The sequence below is a fragment of the Pieris napi genome, chromosome 22 (genome assembly GCF_905475465.1).
Source record: "Pieris napi chromosome 22, ilPieNapi1.2, whole genome shotgun sequence".
NCBI classification, from domain to species: Eukaryota; Metazoa; Arthropoda; class Insecta; order Lepidoptera; family Pieridae; genus Pieris; species Pieris napi.
In genome coordinates this window covers 6,414,249-6,427,728 of record NC_062255.1, presented here as the reverse complement: position 1 = coordinate 6,427,728, position 13,480 = coordinate 6,414,249, and the positions used below count along the sequence as shown (strand labels likewise).

General features: G+C 32.8%; 1 protein-coding gene across 5 annotated transcripts in view; it reads left to right on the top strand.

Annotated features, from left to right (window-relative positions):
* Window positions 1-13,480, top strand: part of LOC125060957 (dual 3',5'-cyclic-AMP and -GMP phosphodiesterase 11) — a 201,669-nt gene that overhangs the window by 131,552 nt on the left and 56,637 nt on the right. For all 5 annotated transcript variants that reach the window (XM_047666091.1, XM_047666090.1, XM_047666088.1 and 2 more), the window contains one exon: window positions 5,193-5,367. In XM_047666091.1, coding sequence (XP_047522047.1) covers window positions 5,193-5,367 — 175 coding nt within the window. The remainder of the gene's footprint in view (window positions 1-5,192; window positions 5,368-13,480) is intronic.

Here is a 13,480-nt window from a genome sequence, read left to right as displayed (position 1 = left end):
ATGTGGTGACATTTGTTGACAAAACTACGCATCATTTTACGTCGAATTCGTGTCACTTCAAGAAATTCCGAACTTGAGGTAAATGAGAAGATGCATAACCAGGCTTTGATCTTGATCGAAAACATGTGTTACCTCATCAAAAAATGTTGTAAAGCAGAAAGTGCTTTAACATGCAGTATCGCAATATTGGCGATAGAGAGAAGAGGCCTAATGTGTAAAACTGCCATTCTTCTTTTGCAATGGCAAGCAATAAAACATTTCTCTATTTGCAAAAAAAGTTATCACCTTAATGAAATCCTAAAATAAGTTTAACTAAAGTAACAACGATATTATTATTAAGGCGGAACGAAGTTAGCCGGGTCAGCTAGTGTTTTTAATAAATAAGTCCTTTTAACCATCTAAAACTATGGACAAAAATAAATATTTTAACGAACATTGACAAAATGAATCATTTTTTCGTTTCCTGTAATGTTTGGTTCTCTGGACTTTTTTTTTTTAAAGACAATTCACACCAATTGACCTAGTCCCATGCTAAGCTGGTGAAGCTTGTGTTATGGGTACTAGGCAACGGATATACATATATATTATAGATAGATATATAAATACATATTTAAACACCCAAGACCTAAGCACAACACCAAATGCTCATCACATCGATGTTTGTCTCAGCCGGCGATCGAACCCGGGACCCATGGATTCGCAGTCAGGGGTACTAACCACTAGACCAATGAGTCGTCAACTTACTTACGAGATTATCATTCTACAGCGACGACATGTGCGTTGCTTCAATGTAATACCTCAGCGTATAATGCTAGGAAAGCTGGAATGTCACTAGGAGACAATTTTTAAGAAAGAATTTTAAATACAAGATGAATCAATTAATAATTATTAATGATCAAAGTTATGCCTTGAAAACTGTAGGCAGAATCTCAAATGGAATTTCACTGTATTTTTCCTCATAATATTTAAGGCGTGTATCAACGGTCCAATAATAAAATATACTTTCTAATACCCTCACTCTTTTGGTTGATGAAACGTCGTTAACGTTTATTTGTACGTGTATAACATATCTGGTACAACTTTTTAAAGGCCGGCAACGCACTCGCGAACCCTCTGACATTGAGGGCAGCGGTTTCATTTCTTCAGGTCCTGCTCATATGTCCCCGGTTCTATAAAAAAGTCTTTGAAATGACCTTCAATAGAATAAAGTTTTGATACAATTAAAGTAATTTAAGATAATTTCTAGAAAAATAGCATTACAATGCACTTTTCATGGAAGGTCCAACTAGTAAATTATTGAATTTAATATAAAATAATCATTCCCGATTTCAATATTAAGTTTTCGAACCACAAGATTCTAAGTTTAAAACAACAGCTCGTATTGACAATTCAATTACATTAAACAAATGTTACGCGTATTGTATCGCGAAACAAATCATAGATATCATAATACCTACACAAAAAGGCTTATATCCATTCATAATGGAGCTTTCGTAATGGTTTTAATCAATGGTTTATAAATGGCTGGTATTAACAAGAGGCGAATTCACGCATTGCCGCCAATTTAGTATTTACATTGACAAAATTGATTCGGTTTTAATAGCTCGTTTAATGTGTTTCGCATTTCATAACACTGGGCTTAATAAAATGATCATTTATTGGTGAATATTGCTCAATTAAATTGTCGTTATGTGGTATATCTACAATATAACTGTGACTTGAAAGGAAACTGTTGGAGGAAACCGTTCATTCCTTATGTTTGCATTTAAAGATTGTTACTTGAAATCTCATGCGTCCGTTTTTTCTTTAGGAAATTCTGTACCATTGTCCTATTTATCCGAAACATTTTCAGTCAGAAATCAAACATAGGACCCGTCTAGTCAGACAATCCGTTAAGTTGCGCGTGGCTATGCCTTGCGCTTTAACTAACACTGTTATCAATTAAAATTAGTACGGAAAGACGTATTCTAATATTTATTTAATTATCCACTCAATTAAAATATTATTTCCGTGAAATATGTCACTATGACCTCATAAATCTAATTTGTGGGTTTCGTAGATACGTTATATCGACTGATCGATTCATAAGAATTATACAGGCAAACAGCGAGACATGAATAATATAAAATGAAATTTAATTATAATCTCTTCTTATTTTGAAATTGCATTCGATCGCTTTGATTATAAAAGTAGCAAATTTTTTTTTATTTAAAAACATATGACTAAGGTGTGTCTTCGTTTGGTTCTTGTTCGAATTGAAAATTCCTTTGCGTTGTGAATCAGTTATCGAGGATGCGTAATGGCGTTAGGGCTCCCACACAAAACTGCGATGCGATGCGAATTCGCATCGCAGGAATTTGCGATGATATGATTGAGGAGCGTCCCGTCCTTTGGGACACAAGTGATGAACATTATAAAAATAAATTTATTAAGCAAGATGCGTGGAAGAGCGTCTGTGAAAGTTTGCATCAGAGTTCATAATCGTAATAAATGGATGAACCCAAAATCTTCTTTTTCTTTTATATATATTTAACAATAACAGCAGTGCAATAATCTTTTTGCAATCCATCTTACGCTTCCTAAAAACACGTCCAGTACGGCTGACTACGAAGTAATGGTCGCCCTACCAAACGGTTTGCCGCAGGAAATCGTATCGCAGAAATTCGCATCGCAAGTACCTGCGATGCGATGCGAATTCGCAGTTTTGTGTGGGAGTCCTTAGTCATTACCCTGAATAGCTACTTTGATAATAAAGGTGACGAAATTTATAATAAATAAAGAGTGAATATTTTAATATTGCCAAGAACTTTGCTTCAGTATGCCTTCAATAAGTTAGGCGCCTTACAATACGCTTTTTTCGCATGTAAAATCCCATTTCTGAGTTGGCTAGGTGCCAACAGCCTCTGTTAGTGACGATTTATTATCATTACGAAATTGCAACATCTCTATCGCGGTGATACCAGATGTTACCAAAAGCTTCGAAGGTCGTAAATTAAACTTTTTCAGTTAAAATTAATCACTTGTAGGTGAAACAAAAGAACTTTTTGATATTTTTTTCTGACATTTTGTATCTGTGTACAAATATTATTATCTAACATCAGATGGGTAGCCATTTACCCTCCATAAAATACAGTACTTTTTATGGCTCTGGCACGATTTGTGCATTAGCCAGCGTCAAGTATATAATTTTTAATAATTCGTGCTTGTCTTTAGATATTCGACCGTGTCCTCCATGTACGGTTTAGGCACTCGCCCGGTACCGCACAACCCTCTCAAAGGCCGAGAACAAATTTAAATTAAATTAAAACTTGCCCTCGAACCGGGAATCGAACCCGGTACCCCTCACCTAGCAACAGTACAGTAAGACGATTCCATATAGACTAAATCTGGGAAGTTGTATAGTACCGACTTTATAAAAACATACATCCAGTTAAAATAGAAGAACAAATCTGAATATCTTACTAATTGCTTATTCTGAATTTAAAATTATAAAACCGACCCGAAGTGCGTTTCAGAATGTTAATAATGTAATCCAATAAAAGTGTATGATTGTAGTATGTGCGGGAAGTACTGTCAGTTACTTCATTATACTTCGATAGTAATTATCTTAATACTTAATATTAAAAAACAAAATATATTTTTTTTAAATATTTTAATGATTATATTAGTTCGCTTAACCGCGGAGAATCTCATTTATGGCTAGCCTTCGTATATGTATTTTCATTCGGTAAGAGTATCTATAGAAATACAAACGTTTGTTGCACATATTAGTACGTTATTCCCAAAGCCAAAACTTCCACACAGTCTATTAAAACTTAAATTTAAAGTGTATAAACATTTGTTTATGCCTGAGAAAATCGCAAATTCAACAGTGTAGCGGTCGTGTACTTGACACTAATGTTGAAAAAGTTTAAATAAGTTGTAAACAGGTAATTGTTAACATTTCCACGAAGCCCCGAAAGGTCAACGACCTTAGATAAATTGTAAACCTCTGTTCATTAAAAGTTAGCATTAAATCTATCAGATGTTGACTTAAGTTTCAATCCGTTTGTAAAAATAATCAAATGTAATCGACAAAATGATTCTGTTGTTAGCGTGAAAAAAGTGTAAGTAATAGTACCGCGTTTGTTAATTGATACCGTTGTATTTTCGATGTTTAAAAAATGGTAACCATGGTAACCAATATCTATATATTAGTTTAAGTATTAGGCTGTATAAGTTTAAGACGATGTGCAAAACTGGTAGACGCCTTAGTATACAGTTTTTAATATTACAGGCTATGGGCATAATGCTTTGTATTAACAAGTGGAGTGCTTTGCAGGAAATACGCCTGAGTTCTATATTCAAAATTCTTTTCCTAAAATGGCTACTGGAACTTTAGACACATGCTTGTTTGTTTGTATAATATTTAAATCACTATTACCTTATCAATATAATTGATTAGCGATTTAAAAAACTGAATGCTCCGTTGATCCGCGGACGTGTTTGTTACTAAAAGACGCACATGAATGGCGTTCTATCGAATAATATTCAATCACTAAATTTAGCAGTTATTCCCAATTTTATGAAAAACATTTTGAAAGAACATCATTTATTCTATGTAGAATTCACTGACTCCGCTCGTTAAGGCGTATATACATTGTATTGCGAGAAAATCGGGAAAAGATATAGGCCACAAATGTACCCGAGCTTTTATAAATACAAGAAACGTGCCTTATTCGGGTTTCTGACCTACAATGAGATATTCAAGATGTTACAGTAATAAGAATAATGATTTGACGTCAGATTTAATGTCATACATTCCGTGACCTTTTATAATATTATCTATATATTTATTAAAGTGCGAGAGGTTCATTGAGAATGGAGACCATATCACGCTTGGTCTTCATATTCAAAATACCAGCTTTAATTGGTTACGAGGCAAAGTTTATTTTGTTACTTTTTTTTAATTGTCTGTGCACAATTTAAGAAAAGAAAGCTAAAACACTCTGTTCTTGTGTACTATTTTTATTTTGTTTCTTATAACTCAATAATTATTTCGAATAGAAGCAAATAGGATCATGCCTTATGGCAAAAAATAAAAATCAACAAAATACACAGAAATATTTATGTTTTGAGGCTTGTAGATATCTCCTGCTTTTCATCTTTCTATCTATCTATACCTTTATCTAATTTGTCTCTTCCTGCTACAGAAAAATCTCAGCGCACGAGTTCGAGAGAGGTGGTCTTCTGAAGCCACTAGTGACGACTGTAGATGGGACTCCCACCTTCCTGGGAGACCAACCTCATGCGACACCCTCAAGGCCTCAGAGGCGCTCTCGGCATGAGCTCAAGCAGCTGGATGAGAAGGAGCTTATCTTTGAACTGGTTGGTAGATCCAGCTTTTTTATTTGTTATATACTTTATATTGTTGTAGGCATTACAGGTCCCCAGACCATTGATTACAATTATGACGACCCTAGTCAACTAAACTCATACTAACGAAGCTTGTGTTTTATGTTTGAACCATCGGTTCGATGGCCGTCGTTACACAATTTTAACTTAAAATCTCTAGAAAGGCACACATTTGTCAGTCGTAAGGTAAGCTAATAATTAGAGAGGTTAGACTGATAATATGTATGTAGTAAGTAATATGCCTTTATATGGTTCCCAATACGCACAAATATTCACTATCTTAATGTATATAAATTACTGGTCTAAGATCCCGATATACAACGACCTTCACCGAGATGCTTATTTAATGAAACGTGTTTTATATTTAATTTAATATGTCCATAAATATAATCCATATGGGTTGCCTAGCAAATTTCAGTCCAGAGTATTTTTTTTAATATTAAATAAAAAATATTTTTTTAAATATTTCACCGGTATGATTATTAGATAAATTCTATACCAATCGAAAGTATGAAGCCCATAGAATATGCAAACGTTAGGTTGTTTTTAATCAATTAATTATTTATGTGTATATTTTTTATGTGACACTAAAGTATATATACATCTTTAGTAAAAAAGAAAGTTATAGTGATACATATATAATACTACCCTGATTAAATATATAGATTGAAAAAAATTAAAAAAATTTACTACATGCAAATTATAAAATAATTTTTTTTTTAAATATTAATCAAACATACTCTGGACTGAAATTTGCTAGGCAACCCATATGGATTATATTTATGGACATATTAAATTAAATATAAAACACGTTTCATTAAATAAGCATCTCGGTGAAGGTCGTTGTATATCGGGATCTTATACTATACGTGTCACGTTGTTTGTCCGCTATGGACTCCTAAAGTACCGATCCGATATCAATCAAATTTGCACACCGTGCAGTTTGACTAACTTAAAAGATAGGATAGCTTACATCTCAATTTATACCCGCAATATTATTTTATTGCAAAATATTTGTTTATTATTTAATAGCCACAATTCTAACAGATGGCGCTGTGTTGAAAGTGCCAACGTTTCACATAAGCTACAATTTAATGGCATAACCACCAATAAAGCATGGTGGTCCCTATGACTGGTGTTCTCCTACCGATTCCCTTGAATAGTTTACTACTATGTAATATAACAAAAACCTTAGCCACAGCAACGCTTGGCCGGTCTGCTAGTTAAATTATATAATTATAAACCCCAAGCGAAAAAAAAGTGATGCTCGAAATTGAAATAATAGACTCTTAGTATTCGATGTTTATCTTAAACTGTTTACTAAAAAAATATTCCTATATTATATGAACGTAAACATCTGTTATTTTACATATAGCTGTATAATGATTGTATTACTACGCTTCTGAGAATCACTCAAATAAGAGATATATCAAGGAGATATTATGATTTTTTGCATTTCAAATAATTATAACGTCGTTTATTTGTTTAACTACTATTTTAGTTTAAAAAAGAAGTTTTTCTGTCCACCACGACGTCGCGGTGTACATTAAAAGTACCATGTTGAATTTTGATAGAATATTTAATTAAAACCCCCAATTCACGCCTAATTATTAGTATATCTCGATAATTAAATCTCGTAATCGTTAATTTTGTAGGTAAAATGTTTTAGACGTTAAATGAATTGTGGTGTTCGTTTACCTTAAAAATATATTTTAACGGAATTGCGAACTCTGGGACCTTTGAATCTTTAAAACGATGGCAAGGTTCACAATTTTTGAAGCTTACTTAACGCCTGTAGAGTTGCTTCATAATATATGAATTTAATAATTTCTGTCTTACGTTTTTATCCACACTTAAACGTTATTCCATTGTTTTATTGATAAAGGCTTACGAGCCTAGATACTATCGATTTGATTATTTGTTAAGGTATATCTGATTTCAAGTTTGTAGTGCTTGTAGTGAAAGTATGAGTAGATTGAAAATGTCAAAAATCTATTTAGGCATCAAGCTTTAACAACGCAGTTAAACACTTTAATTATAAAAACATTAATTAATTTGTTATTCTGAGTAACTATACGTAAGGCTGTTAGACTTATTATGTTTAACACTTGTTCGAATTATATATTTTTATTTTATAAATGTTTATGAGAGCGATCGTCACACTTGATGCACAACATTTTTGTTTCGCTTGGGTTTTATAATTATATCAGTTTGTGTGTATTGTGTACTAACTAAAGGCAAAGTATTAGTTACTATATTATCAGTCTAACTATTACCTTACGACTTGACAATTGTGTGCCTTTTTCAAGGCTGATTATTTTAAGCTAAAATTGTGTAACAACGGCTAGCGAACCCATGGTTCAAATATATTCTTAACTAAGCTCAAATCTAATAAGCAAATTTTTTTCATACTTATCCTTTCCTTGTGTGTATTGAGGATATAGCATTATAAATGATCCATGTCTACATGTGTACGAATTCAGGCCTCTGAACTCGGAGGTCACTGATAGTGGGGGTCCCCGGTTGATAACAATTATATGTAAACATAGTGTACGTTAATACACACGAAGGCGTGCCTTATCATTAGCTTATAAGCCGCTACAGCTACCCGACCCTTTTTAAGCTAATACCGACCTGTGGCGACCCTTGCAATCTTCTGGAATTATCTTTAAGGTTATGTTAATGTCGCCACACAGTTTGTGGTGGTTTTCGGCAATTCTCAGCGGTGATAGATGATCAGAAAAGTCCTGGAACAGAAAAAAATACTTAATTTTAAATTGCTCTTTGAGAGGTGAAAGTTCTTTGACCGCATCGTTTTTAATAAATTTATAAGAAAATTAAGTTTTTGCATTTTAATTTCCTTCAAACCTTTTAAAGTTGCTGAGACATTTGAATTTTTCATACTAGTCCTCGTTTTAATATATTTTTCGTCAACGTTAAAGTTTTTACTCGTCAAAATTAATGGAATAATTAAAAGATTTGAAGACACTCCCACTAACGTTATAAAGAGGTTTGAGGATAACTCTTTAATTTGTTCTAATCAGTATATTAAAAACTTGTTATTTTAATGTATTATCTGTATCTCAATGTAACTTTTTTTTTTACTTTATCTTTTCGAGTAATTTAAGCGAGATCAACGAGAGAAACGATGTATGTTAATGTAATGAATTAGTTTTAATATGTAATTAAAAATGTAGTATATACTCGCGTAAGACAAATACACTTACACAAATTTGTATACTAAACAAAAACAAATTATGTATTGTGTAGAAACTAAACCGAAATCAAACACTGCATTACCCCTGAGTAATATAAAAATTTAAAAAAAAAAAACAAATGTACATATATATATAGGTACCGCTAGTCATCAATAAAACTCTTATTTATATGTATCTCTGTACATATATATTATTTTGTAAGAAAACTAATCACGAGTGAGGCTCAAATAGCAATTTGAACATTCAGTGATAAAAGCGACAGAAATAGCTCTTTGACAGGAATAATTTTGCTTGACTTTATTTCGAGCGGCAGCTTTCTTTAAAGTAGGCCTCAGCTATAACAGGTCTTGGCTGAAGGAAAATTATCGCTAACAAGCGATTAATTCTTCCAGGCAACCCTAATATGGAACAATTAAAAAAGAAACACCGACAGAAAGTACAGTACAAGTGCATAAATAATTAACAAAAAAAAAAAGTAAAATCTAAAGAGAAAAATAATAATAATATGTATAAACAAAAATGTAAAAGCTAATCCAAAGGTTAATTGAGTCACACTTAATATACATAAGTAGTAGCTAATTACGAGGCAGAAGAAAAATGGTCAAGAAGATTTGGATATTTTATTTTTAACGCAATATGCATCCACAATAACCCTTAAAGCCTTTTTATAAGGTGGAAAATTATCTTATCTCTGTATAAAGATTATTGTTATTGTACAATGTTACATTCGCAAGCGATAAAACCCTTATCGCCTAGGGCATGTAACGATTGTAATAAAAATTTATAGGTAAGTACAATCCGCAAGCTAAAAAGGTGATTTAACTTTTGAAATTCTGTTTGGAGTCTCCCCAGGGTATAACACAATTTCCGAAGATCGGAGTTCGGAAGTACGTGCCCTGATAGATAATCGGATACAGGTTGACGTGATTCTAGCCCCTAAATGGCTTTTAATACGATGCCACGTAATTAGTAATATCGGTGATGAGATCACGTGCGAAATTTGTCGTTAGCGGTTAAAGATAGCGGTTAGATATACATTGATATATTAAAAACGTACTGACTGCATTTTTAATTAGAATTCCATATTGGTTGGTTAGGGAGCGTTCAAGTATTATGTAACGAATTTGGGGGGGATCTTTTGTAAAACGTTACGATGCGGGATTGAGAGTGAATTACGCATTATTGTTATTTTCGACTTTCCAGTACTTAACACCACATAATGGTAACTTTTAGTCATAAAGAGTCACTAGGTGGTCACGAAATGTTTTACTAAACTTGGGTACAGAAAAACGTTACGGCGCGTTACATGGGGGCGGGGGGTTTCCAATAATCTCCAAAAATTGCGTTACGTAATACTTGAACGCACGCTCCCTTATTTGGTTAGGCTATACTAATGTTACCTATATAATAATTGTATTTTCTTTATCTATATTGCTTAAATTAAAAAGCGGTCAGTCAGCAGTCTGTTATAGATATGGTAGATTAATAATATGTCTAAAAAGGTTGTAATTCTGCTACGAAATACCCGTTCTTTTGACGACTTTGGAAGCAAAAGGCTTAATAACGTTATTAGCTTCTAAGAACTTGCTAAATAGCTTATCTAAAGTTCAGTTCTATTTTTGAATATTCTAATTATTTCTAAATTCAAAATAGTTTGTATTCCAAAATTAAATTTCTAAGCTACAAATATTTACGTAAACAAATGTACTTTTAATATCGCGTATACAATGACGTGAGTATTCTTAAGTATTATATCAATCAAACCGGATATCCGAATCAGTATTCATAGATTCAATGACGTGAATCATATCGTTTCCAATGTACTATTTACGCAATTGTGAATTTCTGATTAGAATTAATGACGTTGTTTTAATGCAATAACGTTTGCATACGACTGTCATTGGATTCTATTACCAATGAGTTATGGAATTGCATTTTCGTAGACCAATATTCCAATGTTATTGTTATTTATAGTCTCTTGCTTATAATATTTTCTCTTCATATCTTAATTATCTTTACCGTTGGTATATTATTCGTAGATTGTTACTTTTTGTTGTATTAATATAATTTTCTTGTGTTTTGTGAGACACGTACCGATGATTCTCGATTTTATCTGCTTTATCTTTATAGGATTAGCTAAAGCAGTATTGGCCTAGTGGCTTCAGCGACTCTCATCCTTGAGGTCGTAGGTTCAATTTCCGTGCATCAATAGTATTTCTGTCTATGTGCGCATTAAACATTCGCCCGAACGGTGAAGGAAAACATCGTGAGTGAACCGGCTTGCCTTAGACCCAAAAATTATCACTTACTTGTGTTTGTTGGATTTTTTTTAGCTAAGCCAGTAAATTTTCGTTTCAGTAAAAATGTCTCCTTGTACTAAATCATTAACCAGATATTATGTATACGACCAATACTGAACATATCATGAAATGGTTGACCAAATCGTTATACCATCAGCTATAGAATACTAAACTACGATAAGACTCATATAATTATAATATTATTCATGATGAGAGACCCTGATACACTTTTGTTCTGAAAGTATTTCACCAAATGATTACGGACCATGAGAAGACTAACGTTTAAGTTAAAGATATTATCTATAATTGTTACAAATGCTTTCAAAATCGAACAGAATATTTTGGTACTGGCATGGCATTATGAATATTTATGAACTTCGTTTGCAAGGGCGATGATTACTGGATTCGGGATTTCCTTCCCCCTCCTACGCTTATCGCCGATTCTAATGCTTACGAAGGAGGAGCCTTCCGTAGACGCGGTATTTTAAGATTTCGTGTAAAGGCTTTCGAAGACATTATTTATTTTATCTTTGTAGATGGAAATCTATTTTCCTACAATATATATCGGCGTTTTAATATTTGTTAGTGTTGAATCAAATAAATTGCTTTAAAACATATAACCGACTCCAAAATGCACTAAGTATACAATAACAATATTTCTTGTTTATATTGATTGGTCTTGTTGGCCAAGATATCTGTTTGTATTAAATTAGAATTAAATGTATTAAACGATATTTTTTTCTCAATACGTTATGGCGCCGTTCAAGTATTACGTAAGCACTAAAGGTGGGGGGGGGATGTCCCTCTGATTTTCTTATTTGGTGATTACGTCAACAGTTATTATTTACTTTTTTTATACGTATATTACCCACACATTGTCTAAGCTTAAAAACGAAATGCATTTTTGAGGATTCCTACAAAATTTAACACGTTTAGGTACTATAATTTTTAGGGGCTTTGCTTACTTTTGCTGACAAGAGGAGGGGGGAATAAGTAACAGAAAGTCAAATTTAATCCGAATCATTTGACACCTCATTATCCAAATTGGTCCACGGCAAGGCACGGTCATGCTTAATCACAAAAAATACGTGAAATTGATAACCTCTTCCTTTGGTTAAAATATAGGATTTATTATAACGACGTATCGTTTATAAGGAAGATATAGCATTATTCGAACATCTTGCAATATGCGGTAGAAGATACAACCCAAGTATTGTATCTTGCTAATTATCAAAGTTAGGACCTTTGAATAAATTACTTTGTATAAAGTGTCAACTGTCAAAAGTCCATACTTGGTACGGATTCGAGTTGAATTGCCTCACACGCCGATAACTTTAGCCAACCCTTCAGAACCATTCACCAAAGTTTTGCCTTTGATTTCCGAACAAATTTCCTTCGTTTTGTATACCAGACGTTAATACACTTTGCAAATAGTATCGAACGATCGATTTGTGTTTATTATTATCGCAAATAACTTCACGTAAGTAAATTTTGTAAAGTGACCATTTTTGTTTTGTTATTTTTTACGTCAGGGTCATAGTTATATCAAATAAACATACGTACTATATATTTTACGAGTGTGTCCTTCCATAAGTCCACAGAACGATTTATATATGTTTAAACTTTTTTTATTAGTAATACGCATATAGCAATATCTACGGTTATAATCAGCACGATGACGCCATATTTATAATCGCGCTATAGAAGTGTTTCTAAGAACAAAGTACACATATATACGTATTATCATATATACCGCTCCGGCCGGTCGGTGGTAAGAATAGTTGAGGATCTTCAGTCCTTCCTTTCTTTTGGACGCACAGCATACTTCTGCATTTTGCTTGGTGCATGCTTTTCTCAGCATTCTCTGTATTCATCAGAGACATATGTGGGAATTTTTCCACTAAAACCACCTTGCTACTTTAAGCTAAACCGATATTTCGGAAACTTACGTAAGTCGCTTTCACATTGAACAGTAAACCAATAGTGAAAGAATGCATCAAAAATATTTTGTTTAAAGAAATATTAAATTTTTTACAATACTAGCTGGCCTGGCGAACATCGTACCGCCTAACAGTCGATTCTTTATTTTAAACTTATTCTGCTATTCACGACACCGGTCTAGCTAGTAAGATAAAAAAAGAAAGTTGATAGTACAACAAATACATTATGTCAAAAACTAAAAATTTACCTTCCCGGAACCCCTCCACTAACACTTGAACTTTATGATATGGTATTAAAGTTCAAATTCACTTTTAAGTATTATTACGAATATTTTGTATGGGAATATAGAAAAGTGTTGTTTTTAGACTGATTCACTCAATTTTATTTTAATTTTTCTCCGTAAGAACCATCTTCGTATTCAAGGTATATTATAAAAAAAATCAGACAAATCGGTCAAACCGTTTTCATGTTATGTCGTGACAACGGAAAACGGGTTTCATTTTTATATATATAGATTTAAATAGATCTAGGCCAAAGCATTTATAATTAATACAGCTTAATAATTCACAAACGTATCATATTTCAACATCTTCCGAGACAAGCCGAACATTTGTTTAATCTTCCATC